The sequence below is a fragment of the Phascolarctos cinereus genome, unplaced genomic scaffold (genome assembly GCF_003287225.1).
Source record: "Phascolarctos cinereus isolate Bilbo 61053 unplaced genomic scaffold, phaCin_HiC Scaffold_5;HRSCAF=322, whole genome shotgun sequence".
Taxonomy (NCBI): Eukaryota; Metazoa; Chordata; class Mammalia; order Diprotodontia; family Phascolarctidae; genus Phascolarctos; species Phascolarctos cinereus.
In genome coordinates this window covers 213,111,638-213,134,950 of record NW_027555958.1, presented here as the reverse complement: position 1 = coordinate 213,134,950, position 23,313 = coordinate 213,111,638, and the positions used below count along the sequence as shown (strand labels likewise).

The 23,313-nt window shown below is 35.8% G+C and overlaps 1 protein-coding gene across 1 annotated transcript in view; it reads right to left on the bottom strand.

Annotated features, from left to right (window-relative positions):
- Positions 1-1,521: 1,521 nt before the first annotated feature.
- BMP5 (bone morphogenetic protein 5) overlaps positions 1,522-23,313 on the bottom strand; it is a 181,218-nt gene continuing 159,426 nt past the window's right edge. The window contains exons 5-7 of the mRNA XM_021000507.2: positions 18,565-18,641; positions 15,516-15,626; positions 1,522-3,447 (exon numbers count right to left, since the gene is read on the bottom strand). Coding sequence (XP_020856166.1) covers positions 3,298-3,447; positions 15,516-15,626; positions 18,565-18,641 — 338 coding nt within the window. The 3' untranslated portion in view covers positions 1,522-3,297. The remainder of the gene's footprint in view (positions 3,448-15,515; positions 15,627-18,564; positions 18,642-23,313) is intronic.

Sequence of the window (23,313 nt, the reverse complement as noted above, 5' to 3'; positions counted from 1 at the left end):
ACTATCATGATGAAGTCACAGGTTTGGAAACCCATCACCAATGCTTAAAAAAAGATCCAGGAAGGTATATTTCTTCTGTTTTATACAGGCAAGGAAGATCAGGGGAAAGAGAAACGACAGAGAAGCAGGTAACTTGAGATGCACGTTGAATGATGGATTGAACACTTGACTAAATGGTTATGAGATGGTTACTTGTATTTTGGAATTTGGATCACTTTTGCTTTGAATGGGACTGCTACGTGAGCTAATTATTCATTCCATAATGTCTTGGGAGCTGATACTTGCCAGACTGCAAAGTAGCCAGTTGAATCTGGCTTAGATTGTCCAATGGTGATACAAGGATTATAACATGATACAGTTCATTCTGTTAGGGAAAAATAAATCATGTCCTTTCTTCCCCCTTTTGCTGTGCTGTTTTTCTCAGTTCCAATATGGTCTATTCTTTTCCTTCTGTTTTAAAGAATGCAACAAGGACCCTAAGGGGAATAAGTCCAAGGTCTTTCAAACTCAGAATATGAAAAAGTTAAAGAAATGTGTAAAATGATAGAAAGTATTGAAATAATCTGCAAATAAGGTAATCTAGTATATATGCAGATTGAATTCCAATGGTATACCTATATATGACTTTGGAGTATGGGAAAATACTGATGCAAATTCATCCCTCATAGAGAGGGAAAGTAAGGCATTTCCTGAGCATTTTTTCCATCCTTCCTCTTTTATAATATATCTCAACTACCCTTGCTTTTTGAATAATTTAAGGAAAACAGTGATGCATTTGGTATTACTGAGGTCAGATAATGAATCTGCTTTCTGCATATCCATGCAAAAATATAATTCATAGCTACTTTACAAAATTGTAGGCTCTCAGATTTGGAAAGGATTTCAGTAGTCATTTAGTCCAAAATGTACCAGAACAATAACCACTTCTACAACATACCTGAATAGTGACCATCTAGTCTTTATTTGAACACTTTCAGGGAGGGGGAAATCATCACTTCCTAAGTCAGCCTATTCTAGGTTGATATAGTAGAGGGATAATGAAATCTAGCTAACTTATTATCTTATATGATAATCTTACTCATTGTCTCTATGTTAACATAGTTTATTACTTTTCTGGATCTTTCAGAGAGAATCTTCACTGGTCCTCCAGGCCATCAACTGATGCAAAGCTTGAAGTTCCACAGCAATGTCACCAAATGTCAATCCAGCCTTGAGGCATAGGAATTGACCACACTTCAAGGCAAATCATTCTATGGTTGGACAACTCTAATTGTTGGGAATCTTTTCTTTACATTGAGCTGAAATCTGTTTCCTTGTAATTCGCACACAATTAGTTTCAGTTCTATATTTCAAGGTCAAGCAAAACAAGTATAATCACTGTTTTATATGGCACCTTAAAAAATAAAGAAATGTCTCCCTCTAAACTTTTCATCTCCAGACTATCCCCAATATTTGTGCTTTATATTTGTTTATAATGAAAATCAGATTTTTTTTTAAAAAAGCACACAAGAGAGCCACCTATAGCGTTACAGGTTTATTATATTTTAAAATATAGAAATATATTTAAACAGCACATTTTAAAGAATAATATTATAAACTTCAGTTTTTAAAAAAATTCTCACAATGGTACACCATTATTTAAAAATATATTACTTAATGTACCCCAAAATACAGTTACCATCAAATTTTCTCTAGGATAAATTGTGTTTAAAACAGCATAGCCATATACCTGAATCACAAACAAACTCATAACTCTTTTGAAGTTATTCCTGATATAATTTTTTTAACCAAATGACCCCAAGTGAGAAAACTCACAAGTGGTACTGTGCTTTATTTATTTTCACATGAACTGCAAATAGGCATAGTTATGGAAGGTAATGAAATCACTACTTATAAATCTGAAGGTGAGTCCATAAAAAGAACTGTCCTGAAAAACAACAGCCCATTCTTCAAAAAGTTAAGTGTATGTTTTAGAATGGTTTTAGAAGACATTCCAACAGTGAGAGAAAATAAATTAATTTCAGAGGGAAGAACACACATGCACGCATACACACAACTGAACCTTTCCTCTTGGAATTGACTGTGCTGGGAAGAAGTTTTATGAAATATCCATTAAAAACAACAACAACAGCATGGATTTGAACGATCACATTCTCAAAAATGTGAGAAATGGATTTTAGCTGTTCTTTCTAAATGGTAAATTCTCTAAGAATATTTTGTTTAAATGTATCAATTTGTGTGTCAAAATAATTCTAGGGGGTTTTGTTTTGGGTAATTTTATTCAATTGAGTTTCAGTACTTTCCCCAACTAGGAACCCTAGCATCACATCAATCAGCAAGCCTAGTTATATGTAACAGAGAACTCAAGAAAATAGCTCTGTTGAAGTCTTTCTGCTCCTGGACACATACAGTAACTCTTGTCTAAGGGACAGGATGGCTCATGTATGTGTTTCTTTATTTTGGACTAAGTTATTAAACATGAAAAAAATCCGCAGCAGTAGTGCTTGAGATAATAGACAGACATGATTTATTTGAGGTAAGACGGTTGTACTACAATTTTTTAGTGTTAACTTGGAAAGTTATGGATACAGGCTCAAGCTTGTCTCCACATAATTCCTGAAGCTTTGAGCTCTTTGCAAAATCTACACTCCACTAGCCAAGAAGTAAAATGCTCCTAGAGTTACACTGATTCTGTTAAAGCAAACAGTTACAACAATTATGTGCAATCTTTCAGTTTCTATGTTCTACCTACCATTTATTTACTCAGCATTGGCTCAACATTTCACTTTATCGAATGGAGCAGGACCCCTCAAAGACAAATTGAGTTGATCCAAAGTACTTTTGTTGGGTTGTTATTATTATTTTTCTTTAGTTTCTTCTCTAAATAAATATCCTACCATGGTTTTCATTGGCACAACATTTCCAAATGTATTCAGTTTCTTTCAACAATATAAAACAGTCACAGGAGTTCTAGTTTCAGGAAAACTGTACAGATTTTTTTTAATGTTGAAATGGAATGGGTTTATGGCTCTCCACATAACCCACTAAAACTCAGATCTATCATATGCTGCGATGATCTAGAAAATAGATTGTACTGATAATTCACCCATTAAAGAGACTACATACCTGTAAATAAATAAACAAGCCTCTATATACATAATACTGTACATAGGATGAAAGATGGAGTGAATCGGAATGGATTTAGAGGATTCCTTCTCCCCCATATACTTTTTAATTGCAGTCTGATAAACCTTAGTTTAAACTTTAATATTGTTGCTAATATATTATCACTTAATTTCAGTGGCAACCACATGAACGCACAACCATATTTCGGTATTTTTTTAGAATGACATTAGAACTGTCATCAAAATACAGCACAGAGATAGCATTCAGCTTAGTTGGTGCACAGCAAGGCTTGGGGACATGGTCAGGAAACATCAGATGAACCTGGAAAATAAAGGAATAACTTTTTAAAAAAAAATAGACACATTCAATTATTTATTGCATTTTGTGGCTTTTAAGAACTAAAACTCTTGAGTACTTTATAATCAATAATGGACATCTACTACTAAACTACCACTTATGTTTGGGGATATTCTTTTTAAACATGAAGTTAAACTAATTCCTAACCTCTTGTGTCTTCCAAAGATCTCTTAAGTAATTAGGCAAAATTTTCACTGAATGATATTCAGTGATCATTCCCAGTAGAGATGGGAGATGGAGTATATCATGTAAGGGACATCAAGAAGGTGGTGTGGGGGGCAACTAGAAGGTGCAGTGGATAGAGCCACGGCCCTGAAGTCAGGAGGACCTGAGTTCAAATCCGATCTCAGACCAAACACTTGACCCAATTGCCTAAAAATTTTAAAAAAAGAAGGTGGTTTGGCTGGATTGAAGATTGTGTGAAGGGAACATTGGAGCCAAACTGAAGAGGATTTTATGTGCTAAGTAGATGAGATTTTACTTAATACTAGAGGTAAAAGGGATCCTTTGGCTCTCATTGAGACAGAGATTAACATGGACAGAACTAGGCTTTAGGAACAAGGCTTTGACACCAAAGTGGAGGATGAAATCAAGAGCAGAAATATTTAAATTATTACTTTATGCATTCACATTGTCATTAGCCTTAGCACTCCCTCCACTATTGCAGATCAGAATGCTTCTATATCTTAGCAGAGACATTCATGAGTTGCTGTGGCTGAAAAAAAAATATCACCTGGTGTCTAACTTTCAGCTGATGACCATCTTCAATATTATCTAGTCTGATCTTCGGCTGATAATCTATCACTGAGTCCAGGCTTGAAGATTTTCGAGCTTTACAGAACCCTTCATCACCACAGAACAAATCCCCTTAATAAAAGTATTTGTTCTATAAAATCTGGACTCAGTCAAAGGCCACACCCAAAGACCTAGAAGGCCATTATGTGGCTTCAAGTCTGCAGGTTCCCCACCCTTATGATGATTTCAAAAAAACAATTCAATTGACCAGGGTTTTTGACTTTTCTCTTTTCTTGGCTGAATCTATTTACTAGTCAGTCAAATACCATTTATTAAACACCTACAATGTGCCAGGTACTGTCAAGTTCTGGGGATACAAAGAAGGGCAAAAAAAAAAGTCACTAGACTATTTAGAGATTATTTTAGTTCTATGTCTTGAGCTCTTTGTAAGAGTTATTAAAAAGCAAGTGAAGCAAAGGCAGCAAGGGAGGGGGATAAAGTCTAGATAATTTGCCTAAGAATGGAAAAAAAATGAAATTGAAAAGTTGACTACATATAAACAGAAAGAGTTCCTACTAATTCTGATCTGACAGGCATTTTACCTAAGGATTGATTTCAGATAATTTAATGAAGATGCAGTTCACTGATCTCTCCCACCTGTACATTGCCCCAATCCACCCCCCACAAGACTCCCTCAACCCTCTTCCCTACAAAGTTTATGGGAAGTCCTACTGACGAGCCATGAGGGGCTTACAGAAAGCCAACTGAGCCCCCAGGAGTTCTGGATACACAATGAAATACACATCTAGCCTTGGCTGAAAGGATATACAAGTACTAAAATTTCCAGAGAAAAGTCAGGAAAAATGAGGTGAGCTGACAGAAACTTGAAATTTTCTAAGACCTCACAAAAGGAAAACTTGGAAGATTTTTGGGACTTTCAGATATAGCTTGTGTCCCTCATCAGCTTTATCTTCCCTAATCCACACATGTGTGATTGATAACCTGTATATTTCAATGACCATGGCAGCCTCCAAAAGTAATTTTTACATAAGGATAGATTGTTCTTGAACGGGATCTCTAACGTATTAGTCACAAACATGGTTTCCTTTAACAACAAACATGCTTGTCTTGTTCCGTGTCTTTTTATGGAACAAGAGTTCTGCGTTTATAGTGCACAATGCCAGGAAAAATCCCACTTCCCATGTATGCTGGCGTTGTGCTATGACTTATGTATAATATCCCAGGGCAGTGATGCAGAGAAGCAGTTTGTTCCAAATCATATCAGAGGGTGGGGGTTTTTTTGTTTGTTTGTTTTATTTTTTCTGTTTGTTTTAGGCACTGCCTTGAATCTTCTATGACCATTACAGCTGATGGTATTTAATGACCTTTAAAAATTATTTTTGAAGTAGAGGAGTGTATTTTCTCCATTAAAAATGCTGACCACTGTTTTGCTTGAGGGAAATGTTGGTGTTACTGGATATATTTCAATGAATGTAGAGGCCACTACTGAAAGTCAATAGTTAAGATATAAAAATATTTATGGTAATATTTTCCATCATAGCAAATAACTTGAAAAAAAGGGAATGGATAACATTCATTTGGTGAATAGCTGGAAAATATATGGTATAGTGGGGAAAAGGTGTTGTATTTAGATTCATAAGATCAGAGTTCAAATCTTGGCTTTACCAGTTACTATCTATGTGACTGGACAAGCCTCTAATCTCTCTGGGCCTGAGTTTCCTCATCTGTAAAAAGAAAGGTTGAGTTAGGTGACCTCTAAGACCTCTTCCAGCTGTAAATATCTGATTCTATGATTATGTGATTATGACACTAGAAGAAACAATGAGCATTAAGATATCAGAGAAAGTTGGGGAAATGTATGGACTGATTCAGAGAGAAGTAAACGGAACCAGAACAATTTGCCAACTGACCATAATAATGCATAGGAAAGTAACAGTAAAAGGCAAGAAATCACATCAACCCAGTGGCTAATCACGACATCACTGAACTGTTGCTGAAAAAATGCCTTCTCCTCTCCTTTTGGCAAAGAGGACTTTAGATACAGAATGAACCATAAACTGTTAGACATGGCCCATGTTTTTTTTTTCCTTTAGCTCAACTATATGTCTTTGTTGCAATGAAGAGTTCTATTGAAGGAGGGTTCTGTTGAAGGAGAGAAAGTCATTGGGAAGTGACAGGGATTTTTTTAAAGAGCATTAATACAACTAATTTTTTAAAGAAAAAGTAATATTCTATCATCTTCATATACTATGATTTATTAATCCATTTCTCAATTTATGGGCTTTCCCATTCATTTCCAATGCTTTGCCATTCCAAAAAGAGTTGCAATAAATATTTTTGAACAAATAGGCCATCTGTAGAAAAAACATATTGGGGAAAAATGCTCTGTGATAAACTCCTCTCTAATTAATTCTCATTTATTCTGTGATAATAAAGATTTCTCTTCTTTAATAGTATACAATGTTTGAGCCCTAACCTCTCTGCTGACCTCCAGTTTTGCATCTCCAACTGCCTACTGGACATTCAAATTAGATGTCTTCTAGGCATGTTAAACCTAACATGTCCCAAACTGAACTCATTATCTTTCTCCTTAAACCCTTCCCTCTTCCTAGCTTCCCTATTACTTTTGGAAGTACATAATGCTTCCAGTCCCCTAAATTCACAACCTTGGTGACATTCTTTGACTCTTCCCTGTCTCTCGCCCTCCATATCCAATCTGCTACAAAGGCCTGTCCATTCTCTCTTGGTATAATCTATTGCATTTGCCCTATTTTCATTTCTGTCACTGCCACCATTTTGGGGCAGGCCCTCATCATCTACTTTCCTCTGACACTGCCACCACCTGCAGGCACTCATCACCTTACTCCCAGACTATTACAATAAAAGTCTGTCTGCCTATCACAACCCTCTTCCCACTCCAGTTCATTCTCCATTTAGATGTCAAAGTCATCTTCCTAAAATGCAGGTCTGACCATATCACACCCATTCTCAATAAACTCCACTGGCTTCCTTTCACCTCCAGGAATAAATAAAACTGATGTTCAGAACCCTTTATAACCTCCAATACATACAGCTATCCAATCTTCTTATACGTTATACTCTTCACTCCTTGTTCTCTGAAATCCAGTTCCTTGCTGTTCCTTGAACAAGATACACTACCTTCCAACTTCAAGTATTTTTATTGGCTCTTTCCCATGCTTAGAATGCTCTCCTTCCTCATCTCTATCTCCTGATTTACCTGAATTCTTTCTTCAATTTCAAGCTAAAATCTCACTATCTGCCCATCTTTCCTTCTTCCCTTAATATCAGTGTCTTCCCTCTGTTGATTATTTCCAATCTATATTTTATAGCTTGTTTGTACATAATTGTTTACATGTTGTCTCCTCCATTAGGTTTTTAGCTTGGTGATGGCAGAGAATTTTGCTGTCCTTTGTATCTTTAGCACTTAACACTATGCCTCGTGCATAGTAGTTGCTTAATAAATGCTTATTGATAGAATGACTGACTGGACGTGGGCATGAGAGATTTTGGTTTATTTCACAAGGTTAAATAGCAGAACTCTTCAGCCTGTACTCTTCACATCAGTTAAAGATCACATCTGATCGTAGAAAAAGAAAGAAGTGTTTGCACAAAGAACAGGCGAAAAAAGAGTGATTAATATCAGAAACTGAGGAGTGGTGTCAGAAAGAAGAGATCTCATACCAGAAGGAACAGAAGAGAAAATTTACCAAATTCATTTGATATAATAGAAAAGAGCAGAAATTGACCCAAGGGGGAAGCATGAGAAAAATCCAATTGAAGGTTGCTATAAAACTTAGAATGAACCAATCAGATCAAGAGCAGCAGAGCATCATGGTGCATAGAGTGTCATGTTAAGTATTGAGCTCCTACAGGACTGTTTCTTTATAGAAGATTTGCATGTTTTAACTCCAGTCCCTTAAAGGAGCCATGTTCCTCAATGAACTGTTGGGTATTTTTAAAAAACTTCCACATAGATTATAATGTAAGGCTGTAGTTGTTGTTGTTGTTTTCTGCAAGAGTGAAGCCAAGACACCTATTCTTCCTGAAATAATTATATATACATTATATATATACACGCATATAATATTATCGTAATAATTATTAATATATTAAAATTTATTAATTATATTATAATTACACGCAATATACATATAATATTATAATATAATATATAATATACATACACACACACACACACACACTACAGGAGACCAGCTAAGAAACCCAAAGTGTCTCAATACATTTCACTGTAAACATTGCCCTTTGTGTTTAAGAACTCAATCACCTTTCTTTGTAGACTACCAGATATAACATTTGCATGCCTTTTTTCCAAAGGAAAGGTATTGATTGACACATCATCATAAGAAAAATAGTAACATAATATTCCTTCAATAAATAGGGGTATATTCTCCCACAATTTGGAAGAGTTGGGATACACATACACACACTGTTTATAAGAAGAGAGGAATAGGCTAAGTACCTAGCACTGTCGAATTGTAATGTCCTTTCCCTTCTTGTGGTTTCTTCATCTTTTCCCCCTGACTGTAAGGTTTCTATTTCTGAAGCATGTAAGGATATCTAGAAATTCAAATCTTCTTTTAATAATAAAATCTGCATTCTTCATTTTCTTCCATTCATCACTTACAAATCCATAATCCCCAGATTTTGGCCGTCCTGTGCACTGTGTACGTGTTCAGCCATAGCATAAAGAGCACAGAAATCTGGGAAACCATAGCATTTAAATACTAGTGAAACACTTAGCAGTCAGGGCAGCCGGGCTGCTAAGCCACAACAGTGATTATTCTTAGCAACCGAGTTACTCAGAAGGAAGTTGGGTTAGTCCATCCTGTAAAGTTAAAAACTGGAATTGCTTGCAAGGGCCACTTGGCATTCTTAATAGTGAAATACTCACAAATCCTAGCTATATCCTCCTTTCCTTGGCCATGTGCCATTTCTGGTTTTCTGCTTAAGAAACAAGAAAGAATGTAATTCTTTAAAATGAAGCACACTAAAAACCATGGGCACATTTCCATGATAATTTGCTGTGGCACTAGGTTTGTCTAACTAGTACTCAGCATGGCAAAGAGAACAACCTTATTTGTCTCTTCTTTTGGGTGTTCTGTTCCACAAATTCAAAATGTCATGTAATCTTTTACAGCTGTCTGGTTTATCCTTACACATAGACAAGTTACATCATTTGGTATCCATTCATAGAACTACTCCATTTTCTCTCCATCACTACCACAAGAATTTTTGCCTCCATTCTGACCATTTTTCATGGCTTATTGAAACCTTCCTTTCTCTCTATGCCTGGCATGCACACCCTCGTAACTTCTACACTCTTAGAATCCTCAATTTCCTATAAAAATCAGCTCAAGTGCCACCTTCTTACTATACATGAAGACTTCATGCCCTCCATCCTCATTCCCTTGCCCAGCTACTAGTTCCTCCTCCTCCAAATTGCATTCAATGTATTTATATAGCTACAGTCATTCTTTTATATTTTGGATATCATAAAAATTGTTTTCTCTCTTGTTTCTCTTCTAGAAATAAACATAGGATACAATTATTTATTTAAATGAGATTGGAATTCCCTTTATTTAAACATGTTTGAACCTATGGGCTGTAATCAAGGTTTGTTGTTGTTTTTCAGTTTAGACTCTCTCTGACTCCATGGTTGTTTTCTTGGTAGAGATAGTGGAGTGGTTTGTCATTTACTTCTCCAGCTCATTTTACAAATGAAGAAAGTGAAGCAAACAGTTTTGCTCAGGGTCACACAGCTCATAACTGTCTGAGGCTGGATTTGAACTCATGAAGAGTAGTCTTTCTAGTTCCAAGAACAGTACTCTATCCACTGTACCACCTAGCTTTCCATAATTAAGGCTAGATTTTTTTGGGGGAGGGTCATGACCTATTTGCTTTGTATCTAATGTGATAAAAATCTGATGATGAATTAAAGAACATTTGTTAACTCTTGTCAACTCAACAATAAATCATGTCAAACAAGTGATCTCAGCAAAAAGAGGATATGTTGCAACTTCTAAACATAATAATAGTTTGTAAGACTTATTACATGTCAATGAAATAATCATTTTCCTTTATATCTGGTGATTTTCATGTCCCTATGCTTTCTATCAGTCTGCTTTCTCATAGTCTCAGCTATTTGTGTCAAAGAGGAAGTCTATGTACCAGTAGTTATTTTATTGAAGTTTACATATAAATGAAAGAAAAATCCCTGATTAAGCCATTTTTATGTTCCAGGCATTACTATGGTAAATGCTGGTGATACAGAAAGCAAAGCAAGACAGTCTCTGCTTTCAAGGACCTCTTTTGCTAATAGATATGACACCTAAACTGCAGGGTTAGTGAACAGGGCAAACTGAAATACTCAGATCCACTATCTTCAATTATTTCAGAGTTCTACTGGTCATTTTTTCTATGGTTTTTTTTTCTAAAAAGCACCAAGTAGTTTCTATGATAATTTCTCTATAACATAGTCCAAGATCTGGTACTGCTAGACACTTCCTTCATTCTACTTTTTTTCATTATTTCCCTTGATATTCTTTTTCTTTTTCAGTAAAAAAATAATTATTCCGACTACTTCTACAGGATAATTCCTTGTTATTTGGACTGTGCTAATTAAGTAAATAGTTCATATCTATTCACATAAATATCTATAGTCTCCCCCAGTAAAATGTAAGACTCTTGAAGGGAGGGACTGTTTCATTTTTGCCTTATATATGCAGTGCCTAACAGAGTTCCTGGAATCTTCTAGTTGCCTAATACATATCTGTTGATTCATTGATTGGTTTTAGTTTTCATTCATAAGTTTCTTTTTCCTGTAAGATATCTTAAGGGCCTTCTTTAAAATCTTTGGTTAACCCCATCAATCTCCTGTTTCATACGAATTAGAAAGTCTTAACTTTTGTCAGGATGATATACCAAAGTCTGGACACAGACTTTAGAGTCTCCACTAGCTTGACTACCTCTTGGCATTTCTTGTCATTCTTCAGCTTGTATATACAACAACAGTTTAGCCTTTCACACAGCTGTTGCTTCTTAGGCAGCTAAGTAGATAAAGCATTGTATTGGAGTCAGGAAAACCTGAGTTCAAATCTAGCCTTAGACATTCATTCACTAGGTATGTGACCCTATATGCCATTTAACTTCCTTCAGCCTCAGTTTCCTCATTTGTAAAATAAGGATGATGATAATAATACCTACCTCTCAGGGTTTTTGTAAGGATAAAATGAGATAATATTTGTGAAGCATTTTGCAAACCTTCAAGTGCTATATGAATGCTAGATACTATTTATTATTATTAGCTATTAAACAATATTCTATAATATCTCAACTCAGTAACCATTTTCTCTTAGGGACAGTTACCTAATTTACTCAAATAACACACGATCATGGATCAAATTATGATCTGAGACTTTGTGACATTTCCAAGGGCCTTTTACTTATACTTCTGTAGCTGATCTACTGTTACAGAATGCCTCACTTCAACAAAACAGTATCAGTCAGTTGTATTGGGCCATCCGGAAATATTGGTGGCCCATTGAATATATGGTAGTTATGCAGTACTAGTGTTGTATTTTGCCACTTTGTCAAACAGAGATACTACTTATATTTCATAAGCTTGTTGTGAAAAAAATGCTTTATAAAACTTTAAATGTTATATAAATGTGTACACTATTATTATTGTTATCTGATTTCATCCATCATTGATAATAATAATAATAATAATAATAATAATAATAATAAATGTTTATTATTATCATTGTGATTTAGATAATGCCTGGCACATAGTAAATACTGAGTAGGTCTATGTTGACTGAGTAACTAATTAATTCCTTTAAGTTTTGCAATTGCTCTCCACATATTATCTCATTTGACAGCCACCACAACCCTCTGCTGTAGGTGCTACAGGAACCATTATACCTATTTTAGAGATGAGGAAACTAAGTCTAAAAACATTGAAGTAACTTGCCCTGGGTCAGAGAACTATACATAGATAGCTACTATACATGTAGTAGGAAGTCAGGTCCAGGTCTCTAGATGGTATACAGGGGTGGGGAATCTGCGGCCTCCAGGCCACATGTGGCCTTCTAGGTCACTGGGTGTGGCCTTTTGATTGAGTCCAAGTTTTACAGAACAAATCCTTTTATTAAGGACTTTATGTATTACTTGGAGTACTGAGCCTGGAGTGAGGAAGACCAGAGTTCAAATCAGGATTCAGACACTTTGTCACTGTTTGCCTCTGGGCAGGTCACTTAACCACTCTTTGCCTCAGTTGCATCAACTATAAAATGAACAGTAATAGCACCTATCTCCCAGGGCTGTTGTGAGTATCAACTGATATAATATCTAGTGCCTAGTGCAGAGTAGACACTTAATAAAGCCTTGTTTCCTTCAGTCCTCCTCCCAACTCTGAACAAAGCACTTCTTTCTACTAAATTCCTCTGCTTTCTCATGTCTTTTTTTTTTTAGGCTGGGCAATGGGGTTAAGTGACTTGCCTAGGGTCACACAGCTAGTAAGTATTATGTGTCTAAGGCCAGATTTGAACTCAGAGGTCCTCCTGAATCCAGGGCTGGTGCTCTATCCACCGCACCACCTAGCTGCCCCTCTCATATCCTTTTACAGAAATGTTTCTACAATTTTCATCATATTTTTAATATAGTGTTGTTTACCAAGTAGTTCAACGCTACTTCAAAACCTTGCGTCATAGTCAAAACTTCTTAAGAGTATGGAAAAGAAAGCTAATTCATATTCCAAAGAATTCTGCCAAAATTAAGGAACTAAGAAAAGAACTCTAATATAACTCTTTTCTGCATGATAGTTCATAATTATGTAATGCTTTAATATTTACAAAGGACTTTCCTCACAATCCTGTGAGACAGGTCTCATTATCCATATTTTACAGAAGAAAAAAAATTCAGGTTCAGTTAGATTAAGTCATTTGCCTAAGCTTATATAGCTAAAAAAACAGTAAAGTCCAGATTTGAGCTCGGGTCTTTTAAGGCTCTTTCATCATAACAGAGTAACACGGAATTTTCTTGAAAATTTGCCAGAACTTAAAGCATATTAGTTGCTGAATTTGTTTTTGCAGTGTTTTTTCCTAAATTACTGTGCTGGTCTTTGACATTAGGAGTCCCTGAGTAACCTGAGTAACTTCTAGTGACTTGGGTTGTACAAATACATAGAATGTAGAGAAGGCCAGCAGTCTAGTAAAGTCTAAGGAGATATCAGGAAATCAACACTTGGAAAAACACAATGGGTGGATCTCAAAATTGGATTTATGCTTGTGGATCCGCTTCTATATGTTTCTGTCTTTGTTAGAGCAGAATGCCTTTGTTAGGAATAATGTGCTATATGAAAATTACTGTCAGTTGAACAGATCCCACCATCCTAAAGGGAAAAAGGTAAGAACCTATCATAAATAAATTAAGTCTCATGAACTGTCAACTACTGTGCCCTCAGGGAAGCCAATAGTTAGGGCTGGAAGTTTTTTACCACTACAGTTGGAAATAAAGCTTAACCAAAACGTATGACAAACAAGACATGGACCGGGTATTAGACTTTAAGCAAGTGTGAATGACTAATATAGAAAAAGGATTTTTACAATGACTTTCAGAGAGTATACTATGTTTATATTTCTATCAGCATCACATAACATCTATGTATGTACAAAATGTATATTCATCTCAATTCTAGAGGAGTGTGTCTCCATTCTCTAGGTTAAAAGGAAGATTGGAATGCTCCTTAAAAACAAAGAAAAAGTTCTACAAGGAGGATTAAGGAGAAAACAAACTATGAAGACACAGAGGGGAATTGTGACCTGTATTAGAGTTTGTATTGGAGAGAGAGAAAGTTGGGCAGTAGAAAAATGTGACACTGAGAATGGAGAAAAAGATTACCAAATATTTGGAGCTAAGTAATAGGTATACATTTTCCTACAAAGGGGACAGCTAGATTTGGAGAGGAGGGTGAAGTGAGAGGGTAGAGTGGAGATAAGTGATTTTTTCCTGATGAATATTCAGGTGACATTACATGAGAACTTATCAAGCAATAGAAAAGAAATTTGATATTGGTTTTTTCTGAAGGGTACCAAATTGTTTTGTTATCAATTTCACTTAATAGGAAGATTTATACTATCTGACAGGTGACAGAGAGACAGATCTTTGGAACTCCCAAATGTGTAATGATCACAACCCTCTCTTGGCTATTTATATGTAGATGAATGATACCAAGAAAGAATTGGTAAAGATAATTAAATCTTGGGAAAAAATCCTGAAGAACTTAGAGCACAGATAGTATGTGAGGTTTGTGTGTGTGTGTGTGTGTGTGTGTGAGAGAGAGAGAGAGAGGGAGAGAGAGAGAGAGAGAGAAACATGTTTTAATAATCACTATCACTGCTGATGTTACCAGATTAAGAACAGATAGATACACATGAGAATTGAACACCTAGCTAGAAAGATGGTTTTTCAAAAAGGAATTTGGAGTGTGGGATCATTATTGAAAATATAGGAATAATAAAATCTTATTTAAAAGCATGTAGGTAAGGTTTATCAAGGGTTGGTAGAAAAAAATATGTTTGTCTCAAAGCTTGCCAGCCTGGTCAAAGAAGCTTTAAAGTGGAAAGTGATGAGACAAGAGAAAATAGTCCACATACAGCTACCATGACTAGTGTTACACAGTAACATGCACAATGTAAGGTGAAGACAAGGAAGAGACAGGACAAGTAAAAATATCCAAACCAGTGATAAAACAAAGGGCCAAAGATATTCATATAGAAGTGAATGAAAAATTGGCAACAAATAGAGTGGTAAAAGAGCTCCTAATACCAAAAAAAAAATAGTCTACCACATAGGAATCACTGAACTTAAATGGAATGTAACTCATGTCTGCAACATGATTCTGAAAAGATGTGATTTATTAAAAATGAACAGACTGGGTAAACAGGCTAAGTAATAGCTTTCTATAAAAAAAAAAAGATGGCAATCCAGGTACAAGAAGGGGATTTGTGGGTATCCAAGGCAGGAGATGTGGGAGAGGTGGAAGGTGGCATAGGACGGGGATGTTACCCTATGGGTTGGCATCATATGGTGAGGGGAAGGTGGACTGGAAAACTGCAACAGAAAGGATGCATGCCCAAGACATTTGTACCCTGGGACATATTGTTCATTACCCCCATCCTAAGTAATTTTTCACTCTTACAAAAATAAACAAAAACAAGGAGAAAAGCACCTACCAGAGTTTGAACTATGGCATGATTGGTAGCATTCATATGGGCATTTAATGGAAACGAGCATTCTCCATCACAATAGAAAGCAGCATAGCCCTCTGGAGCAATAATCCAATCCTAAAATATGTCCACAAAAAAGATAATATTAAATGAATATATCTGTGTGAATTATTTCATACGAAAATGAAGTACACTGCTATTTACCTTAAAAGTGCAAAATTAATAAATACTTGAATTGTCAAAGAAATAATATTCAAAGGATCTTTCAAACTTTAATAGATTTTCTTTTAACAGTTTTCTCAGTGTTCTCCAATAATCAGTCATTGAAGGATAACTTCCATACTTTATTAAATTTAAAGTTTACAATAATAAATTATAATTTATATTATATTAATTATAATAAATTGATTATAAATCAAATGTTCACTAGTCAACTTTTTTCAATGTTCCAATATACCTCACAAAATATTGTTATTTATGTCATATTATATATAATACTGTATTTGTGTGTGTGCATATGGTAGGCATCATAGTATACTGCATAGGAGAGCTTCCTTCAATATTTGAAATATCTGAGTTAAAGCTTCACCTATGACATATATTGGCAGCCTGATCCTAAGCCAAGTAACAAATCTCATTGCCCAAAGTAACTTTCTAAGACTAAAAATTGAAGGGAAGGTGTCTATCTCAATTGATAAAGGAACTTTCTCTCAGGGATCTTCCAATGTGGGTGTGGATGTAAATACACACACTCACATATGTAAATATATATACCCACATATATACCTACAGATTATATGTAAATATTTGCCTATTAACACATGTCCATGAATATTTTGAATCATTAAGCAGTATTCTGAAATTTTATTTATATTCTTCAACACTTAAAAATGTTCTTTAGTTTTATTCCTATGAGCACTCCCTCTAGCTTATTCAGAATTCCACCTCTCCACTCCTTAGTAGATGCTTTCTTGAATTGCTGCAGTAAAATAACAGCATTAACCAACACCAGCTTCTAGAAATGAGCCTCTCCACACTTCATTAGCGAGAGAGCCACTTAACTAGATTCATCATCCTTAACACTGCCAGGGCCGTGCTTCCAGCTTGGTGGAACCTTCAGAAAGTTTGGCTGTCATAGTCTTCAACACCCCAGGAGTACCGCCCAGAACAGACTTCATAGGAGGACCATTTATAACATCATAAATTTAGTATTATATTTTATAAGCTTTGTTGTTGTTTAGTTGACCAATCATATCTGATTCTTTGTCATCCCATTTGGGGTTTTCTTGGCAAAGATACTAAAGTGGTTTGCCATTTCCTTCTCCAGCTCATTTTACAGAAGAGGAAACAGAAACAAACGGAGTTAAATAACTTGCCCAGAGTCACAAAGGTAATGTGTCTGAGGCTGGGATTTGAACTCAGGTCCTCCTTACTCCAGGGCCTGCACTCTATGCACTGCATCACCTACCTGCCCATATTACAAACTATCTTAGAGCTTATTTGATCACAGTCACAGACTCAGAGCTGAAAGGGACCTCAAAGGCCATTATGTGATAGATGGGGAAATTGAGACCAAAAGAGGTTAAGTGACTTGCCCAGTGTCACCCAGGTAGTAAGCGGCAGAGAAAGTACTGAATTCAGTTTCTCTGACTCTAACACTCTTTCCACTGTACACTACTTAATTTTGTCAAGTTCAAATGGAATTTGAGAAGAAAAGAAGCATAAACTTGTATGATCCTCATAACTTCCTGAAAAAAAAAAAGTAATGTATTCATTTTGAATCCTGGATACTTAGACAAAAACGTTAGGTCTCCACACGTGTCCCTCCCCACTCCTAATATATTATTTTTTAAAATGCCATGTTCCTTTTAAAAGCTCTGTGTGTGTGTGTGTGTGTGTGTGTGTGTGTACATAATTTATTGGAATTGAACCAGAAGGAATGCCTAGGAAAACAAAAATGTTTAATTAATTAAAAGAATTACTGCAGACATATGTTATATCTTATCCCTGTACAAATACAGCACGTTCTCCATTAAATGTTCAACATTAGCAGTCAGAGTTAAAAAACAAATTTAATTATCCATTTATGAATATGAAAGCTTGGATATGAAAAGTACTAAGGACAATGTTTGTTTTTTTAAAATCCTGTTAATAATGAAGGATATTTCTAAGACTAGCCAATTCTAAACTTTCCATAGTTTGGGGGATCAGTAGATAGCTGTGTGTAAAAAGCTGCCAAATTCCAACCTCACTCTGTGTCTAAACAAAGCTAACTTCCCTTCTTTTTTTTTCTTTTTTGCAACTATCTATATATCAACATCATAAACATTCTCAAGGGCAAACATTGTGGTAGATCAACTGAGGTTAAAAGTACTGCAGACCATGGTCCTCCTTCCCTTGACACTGAGGACATTTTATTTTAGTCTGTTGAGAAACCCAGCTCTGTTATTCAACAAGTTTTGTGACTTGTGGATAAGTTATATGATCTTTTAGGGCCTCGGTTTCCTCTTCTGAAAAAATAAGAGGCTACGGACTCTGAGGTTTCTTATTGTTCTAGAATGATAATTCTATTAATATAGGAGGGGAAAACCAGGCCAGGTTGGAAAATGGAGCAGGTTACAGGATGATCAGAGTAGGAGCAGTCTTATGAGTAGTCTCTGGACTTCCAGTATGAGTAAAATGGGAAGATGAAGTCTGAATTATTTTTAATTAAAAAGAAAAAGCAATCTATGAGTCTATCTTATTCATGGTATAATCAAGGGCTTCACCTCTCTTCCTCATTACCATGTTTTAGTTTTTCCAGGGTAGGGATCATCTGTTTTGACAACTTCTGGTTGTAGTTAAATGACCAAAGAAGAAAGAAGCAGCAGGAAAAAAAAAGATACAGGTTACAGATAAACCTTAAGTTATGTCATCAGTTGTTTACTATTAAGCTCTAGAAAAGGGGGAAAATAAAGATTAGTACACAAAATTTCACAATAACTGAGGAGTTGGTTGTGTTCAAGTGAGCAAAGAGACTGACTTCAGCTGACTTCAGCATGCATTTTATTCTTACCTGCCACCCTAAATCCCGGAAGCTTACATAGAGTTCATGCTTTTTGCAGGCTTGTTTTTGTTCACTTGTATTATAATCTGGAGAAAAACAAAATTAGAAATCGTATTTTAATGACCATCTCAATACTCACTTTATAGGGTCTCCAAGTATCAAAATATCCCACTTAATGGATCCCATTTATGAGATCAAAGACCTAGAAGGGTCCTCAAAAGTCATTAAATTCAATCTCTTCTTTTACATAATGGGAAACTAAGGCTCAGATACATTAGAAGCTTTGCCCAGGGTCTCAGAGCTAATAAGTGTCTGAGGCAGGATTCAAATACGTGTTTTCTTAACTTTGAATCCAATGTTCTATCTTCTACGCTATGCTAACTTACTTCTTGGCAGAACATAAAATGAAGAAGTCTGTCATTATCTATTGCATATTTTAGAAGAAAACTGGAAAATTTACTCCCTTTTGAAGCTTGTCAATGAGAATCCAGACAATAATTGTTCATAAATAATTGTGTATACCCACTCTTGATCCAAAGTAAAACACAGCTGTGCAATAATTATAGGAGAACTGTCTCTCTATTGACTCTATTTGGTAGACTTGGCTCAAACATTGGATTGATAGTACTCCAAGAAACTATTCATTTTGTTTCTTTCTGGGTAGTAAAGGGAAATAGCCAAAGATTTAGAGCAGTGGCAATTTTGATTTGTTTTTGAAAGAAGCTATGTTCCCCTCCCCCATCAAAATAAAGGAGTTTCTTTTCTCCATGATAGACTTTGGTGAATAACTTTAGTTAACTAATTAGTTAAAGGTACCACTCTCCAACTGAATACCCTCAATTGCTAATGAATACATGTAGAAGTCAAAAATTAAGATATCCTGTAAGGGCCCAATCATCTGTATCTAGCTATGAATTCAGTGTGTGCTTTCCTTGATGTCAGTCAGAAACTCTAGGTAACAACAAAACTTCTAAAGTCTTTTATCCTGTTGTATTACTGTGGAGATCAACAAAAAGGGAATAGGAGTTATGCATTTCAGACTTGTGACTCTGGGACTTGTCCTTCTGAAGATAAATTGAGCGATGCCAAAGAGTAAAATGATGCTCTCCAGGAAATTATGTTGGACCATTAAAAACAGTGACACAAAATGCCCCATATCATGCTTTAGGGGAAAATAATTAAAAATGAGTCTAGTATCAGCTTTTAATATATACAACTTTTGAAATTCAGAGTAGAAAACAAAATTTCCGAATGAAAATCATGTGTCTAAGAGGCAAGAATAGGGATGTATTAATTCTTCCCTTTCTCAATTAAGTGATTAAGAATGAAAATTGTGCAATGTATTCAATAAGAAAAACTAGATGCATTGGATAAGCTACACATTCAATGTGTAATCATCTAAATTTCATATCCAGAAAGAAACAGAAAATTCAAAGTATATTCATTCTCTCTACTCAGCGTTTTATGTAGAGTAAATGTTATATATAATGTAACATCACATAAAGGTAACCAGCAATGAAATTTACAACAGAAACTGGTTCCAAGGATCCAATTTCACAGAGCTTTAGGACCATATGCTTATTCTGTCAAGAATAAAAAGTAACGGATAGGGAGAAGGAGTAAACTTTTTATGCAAGGCGGCCAACTTTGCAGTGAGGTTAGAAATCAATAGATGGCAGAAAAAGCTATGGTAGAAAAGGCAAGGAAATGAGAGTTGTAATTTAAAAAAAAAATTGGCAGGCCACAGAAGATTAAATGAGAATGGAAATAAAGCTATTGTAGATGAATCTTCCCATATGAGAAGGAAAGTCCTAATAGTGATTAAATGAAAATTCTCTGCTGCCACAGTAGATGCCAGAAAAGTATTCAACTTTCCTGTACCTAAATGTAGTCTCTGAAGCCGGCAGGCATTCCTCTGTTTTGTCTCTTCATGGCATGTTATTGGTAAAACAGGGCCAACAATTGGAAAATACTCTTAAGCAGCCAGATTTTCCTTGTAACCAATTTTTGGAACCAGTGCAAATTTAAATTTTTCCCCTTAGTCATTTTGGTCATTTAAAGAGCATTCTGTTCTAGGAGAAAATAAAAAAAAATGCAATGGGGTAAAGGAAATACAAGGAAGTTTCAGAGGAGAAAAGAATGTTTTCCGCTCTCTCTAGGGCTTACCTAGACTGCAAGTGAGCCCCTGAATGAATAAACGTTTACAAGTAAGGCCCTGTCTGTTTACATGTGTGTGAAAGGGTGGGAGTGATGAGAGTGTGAAACAAGTATGAAAAATGGCCCATTTAACCATCTTAGTTATTTTTTTTTACTTTTTTCCTCAAAATATATATAATCTGCCCATTTGGTGGAATGATTTTAGGTAAATCTATAAAAAGGAGGGAGGGGGGATTCCTAAAAGAGAAATGAATGTTTAAGTGCACCTAAAACAAGAGGCAAACAAGGTATAATTTCTCTACTTTAAACACCGAAGCCAGAGAAGTAAGTTGAGCCCTTCATTTCTAAGTGGAAAAGAAAAGGAGGAAGGTAGCCCTGGCATCAAGGAAAGAGTTCCAGTTGACAGAACAAATGAAATTAACCTATTTAAGAGTGGAAAAGAACAAAACAATGAGAGTAATCTGTGTTCAAAAACATAACAGGAGCCAAGATACCTTTTGTGATATCAGACTACAAGTCAGCAGCTGCTTTGGAGAAGCCTCAGTTGATTTTCATGGAGTTGAACAAAGTGCAGGGGAGAAAGTCTCTACAACTTTACTCCCCTCCCGTGACAAACTTGAAGTTCTTCAAACTCAGTTTCTGCCTTTGTACTGGCTATCATGCCTGAAATGTTTTTTTTTTCACTCACCTTGTCTTTTGATTTCCTTCAAGACACAGCTCAAGTCATAACTTCTATAGGAGACCTTTTCTGGTCTCTCTCCCTTCCCCAGCTGTTAGAGCCTTTTCCTCTCAGAATGCCTTTTACATATGCTACATCTTGAATGGACTGTTATTCACAAGTTGTCACCCAGGTTAGAATGTTTATTCCTTGACAGGGACTGCTTTTTCCTCCCCTTTGGTTCCCAAATAGCCAGTGCCTAAGGCACATCTCCTAATAAACACTTGTTGACTAACTGCTTGACCCACTGACTTATTGGAATGGGGCTTAAAATTGTCTCATGAACTGGCTAAAATTTATAGTTCTGAGACAAGAAGCTCACTTTGTTGAGATCCCCATAAGCTTAAAAAGTTTTAGAACTGTGCCAGTGTTTAGGTCTGTAAGTCTGGGTTTTATTCGATTCAGTTTAGCTCAATCCATCTGAGAATTCCAGAACATGAGTGTCTGCATGAAGAATAGAATTAATAAATGCTTGAGGAATTCTTTAGTTTGTTGAATATGATAGTTTCCATTTATATTAAGCACTGTTGTTCATTATTTTGTTTTATTTTTAAACTATCAGCTCCTAACAGCTATATTTCCATTTAGTCTTTCACACATCTCTTTTCCACCTACATACACACCTCCAATGTTGTTCCAGTGTTGGAATTCAAATTGGGAAATGCCAGTTTTTCTCTTACTCTAATCCAAAATTAGAGATGTTGGGACAAGAGGAAGATGGAAAGAAGGTGTGAGATACCTGCAGGATGAAGATCATAGACTTAGTTTGTATTTAGCTGATCTTTTCCCTATCAAGGAGAATGACCTTTACTGTAATGGAATTGAAACTGAAGGTAAATTAGGAGACATTAAGAGATTCTCAGTGAATTTAAATGATCATTCTGTGAGAAGCTATAGTCAAAGGTACTGATGGAATTTTGTGAATGCATTTTCTGAGTGACAGAAAAATCATGCAACATGAGAAAAGGTGATGCTACATTCGAGATAGCTAAATGCCAAGATTAGTCATAAAGGAAAAAGAATAGAATGTGAAGCCATTTGAGTTTCATTTCTAATCCTGTAATTGTAAAAAAAAACCCAAACAAACATTATTTTATGAGTGTGTTGTAATCATTGAGAAAGGGAAGTTGGTGTTAGTGGGGCAGCAAGCTCAGTGTAAGTCTGTAGTGTGATGTGGCAGCCCCAAAAGCTAATGCAAACTTGGTCTACTTTAGGAGAAGAACTTCCAGGAATTAGATGGTAGTAGTCCCTATGTACTCTGCCATGGTTAGATCCCTTTGGGAGGACTATGTCTAGTTCTGGGAACCATGGATTACAAAGGACACTGATAAATTGGAGAGTCTCTCTGGAAAATAATCAAAATGTCAAAGGGCCTCAATTCCTCACTCTATGATGACCTGTTGAAGGTGCTGGAGTTGTTTAGCCAGGAGAAAAGATGACCAGAAGAAGAGGACAGGATGATAAAGCTGTCCGGAAGTGCTTAAAGGTTGTCTGTCATATCAGAAGGATTGGACTTGTTCTCTTTAGTTCAGGAGGACAAAACATGTGGGAGATTGAAAATTAATAGATCACAGTTGAATGTAAGGAAAACTTCCTAACAATTACAGGCCTGTTCAAAATTGGAGTGCACTGCCTCAGGCAGTGTTGAAAAATGCAAGCAATGGATGAATGACTATCCATCACATGCATAGTAATAGAGATACTTTTTTAGATATGGATTGGACAAAATACTTGAGGAGGGCCTATTCATCTCTGAAATTGTTTAATTCTGTTTGGTAATCACTGAGACAGCAATGCCTCACCAAGAAGAGATCATAGCATGCTAACCTCATAACCTTTTTCGAGAAGTTTACCAAGCTGCTAATTTGCTAGACTGTTAGATT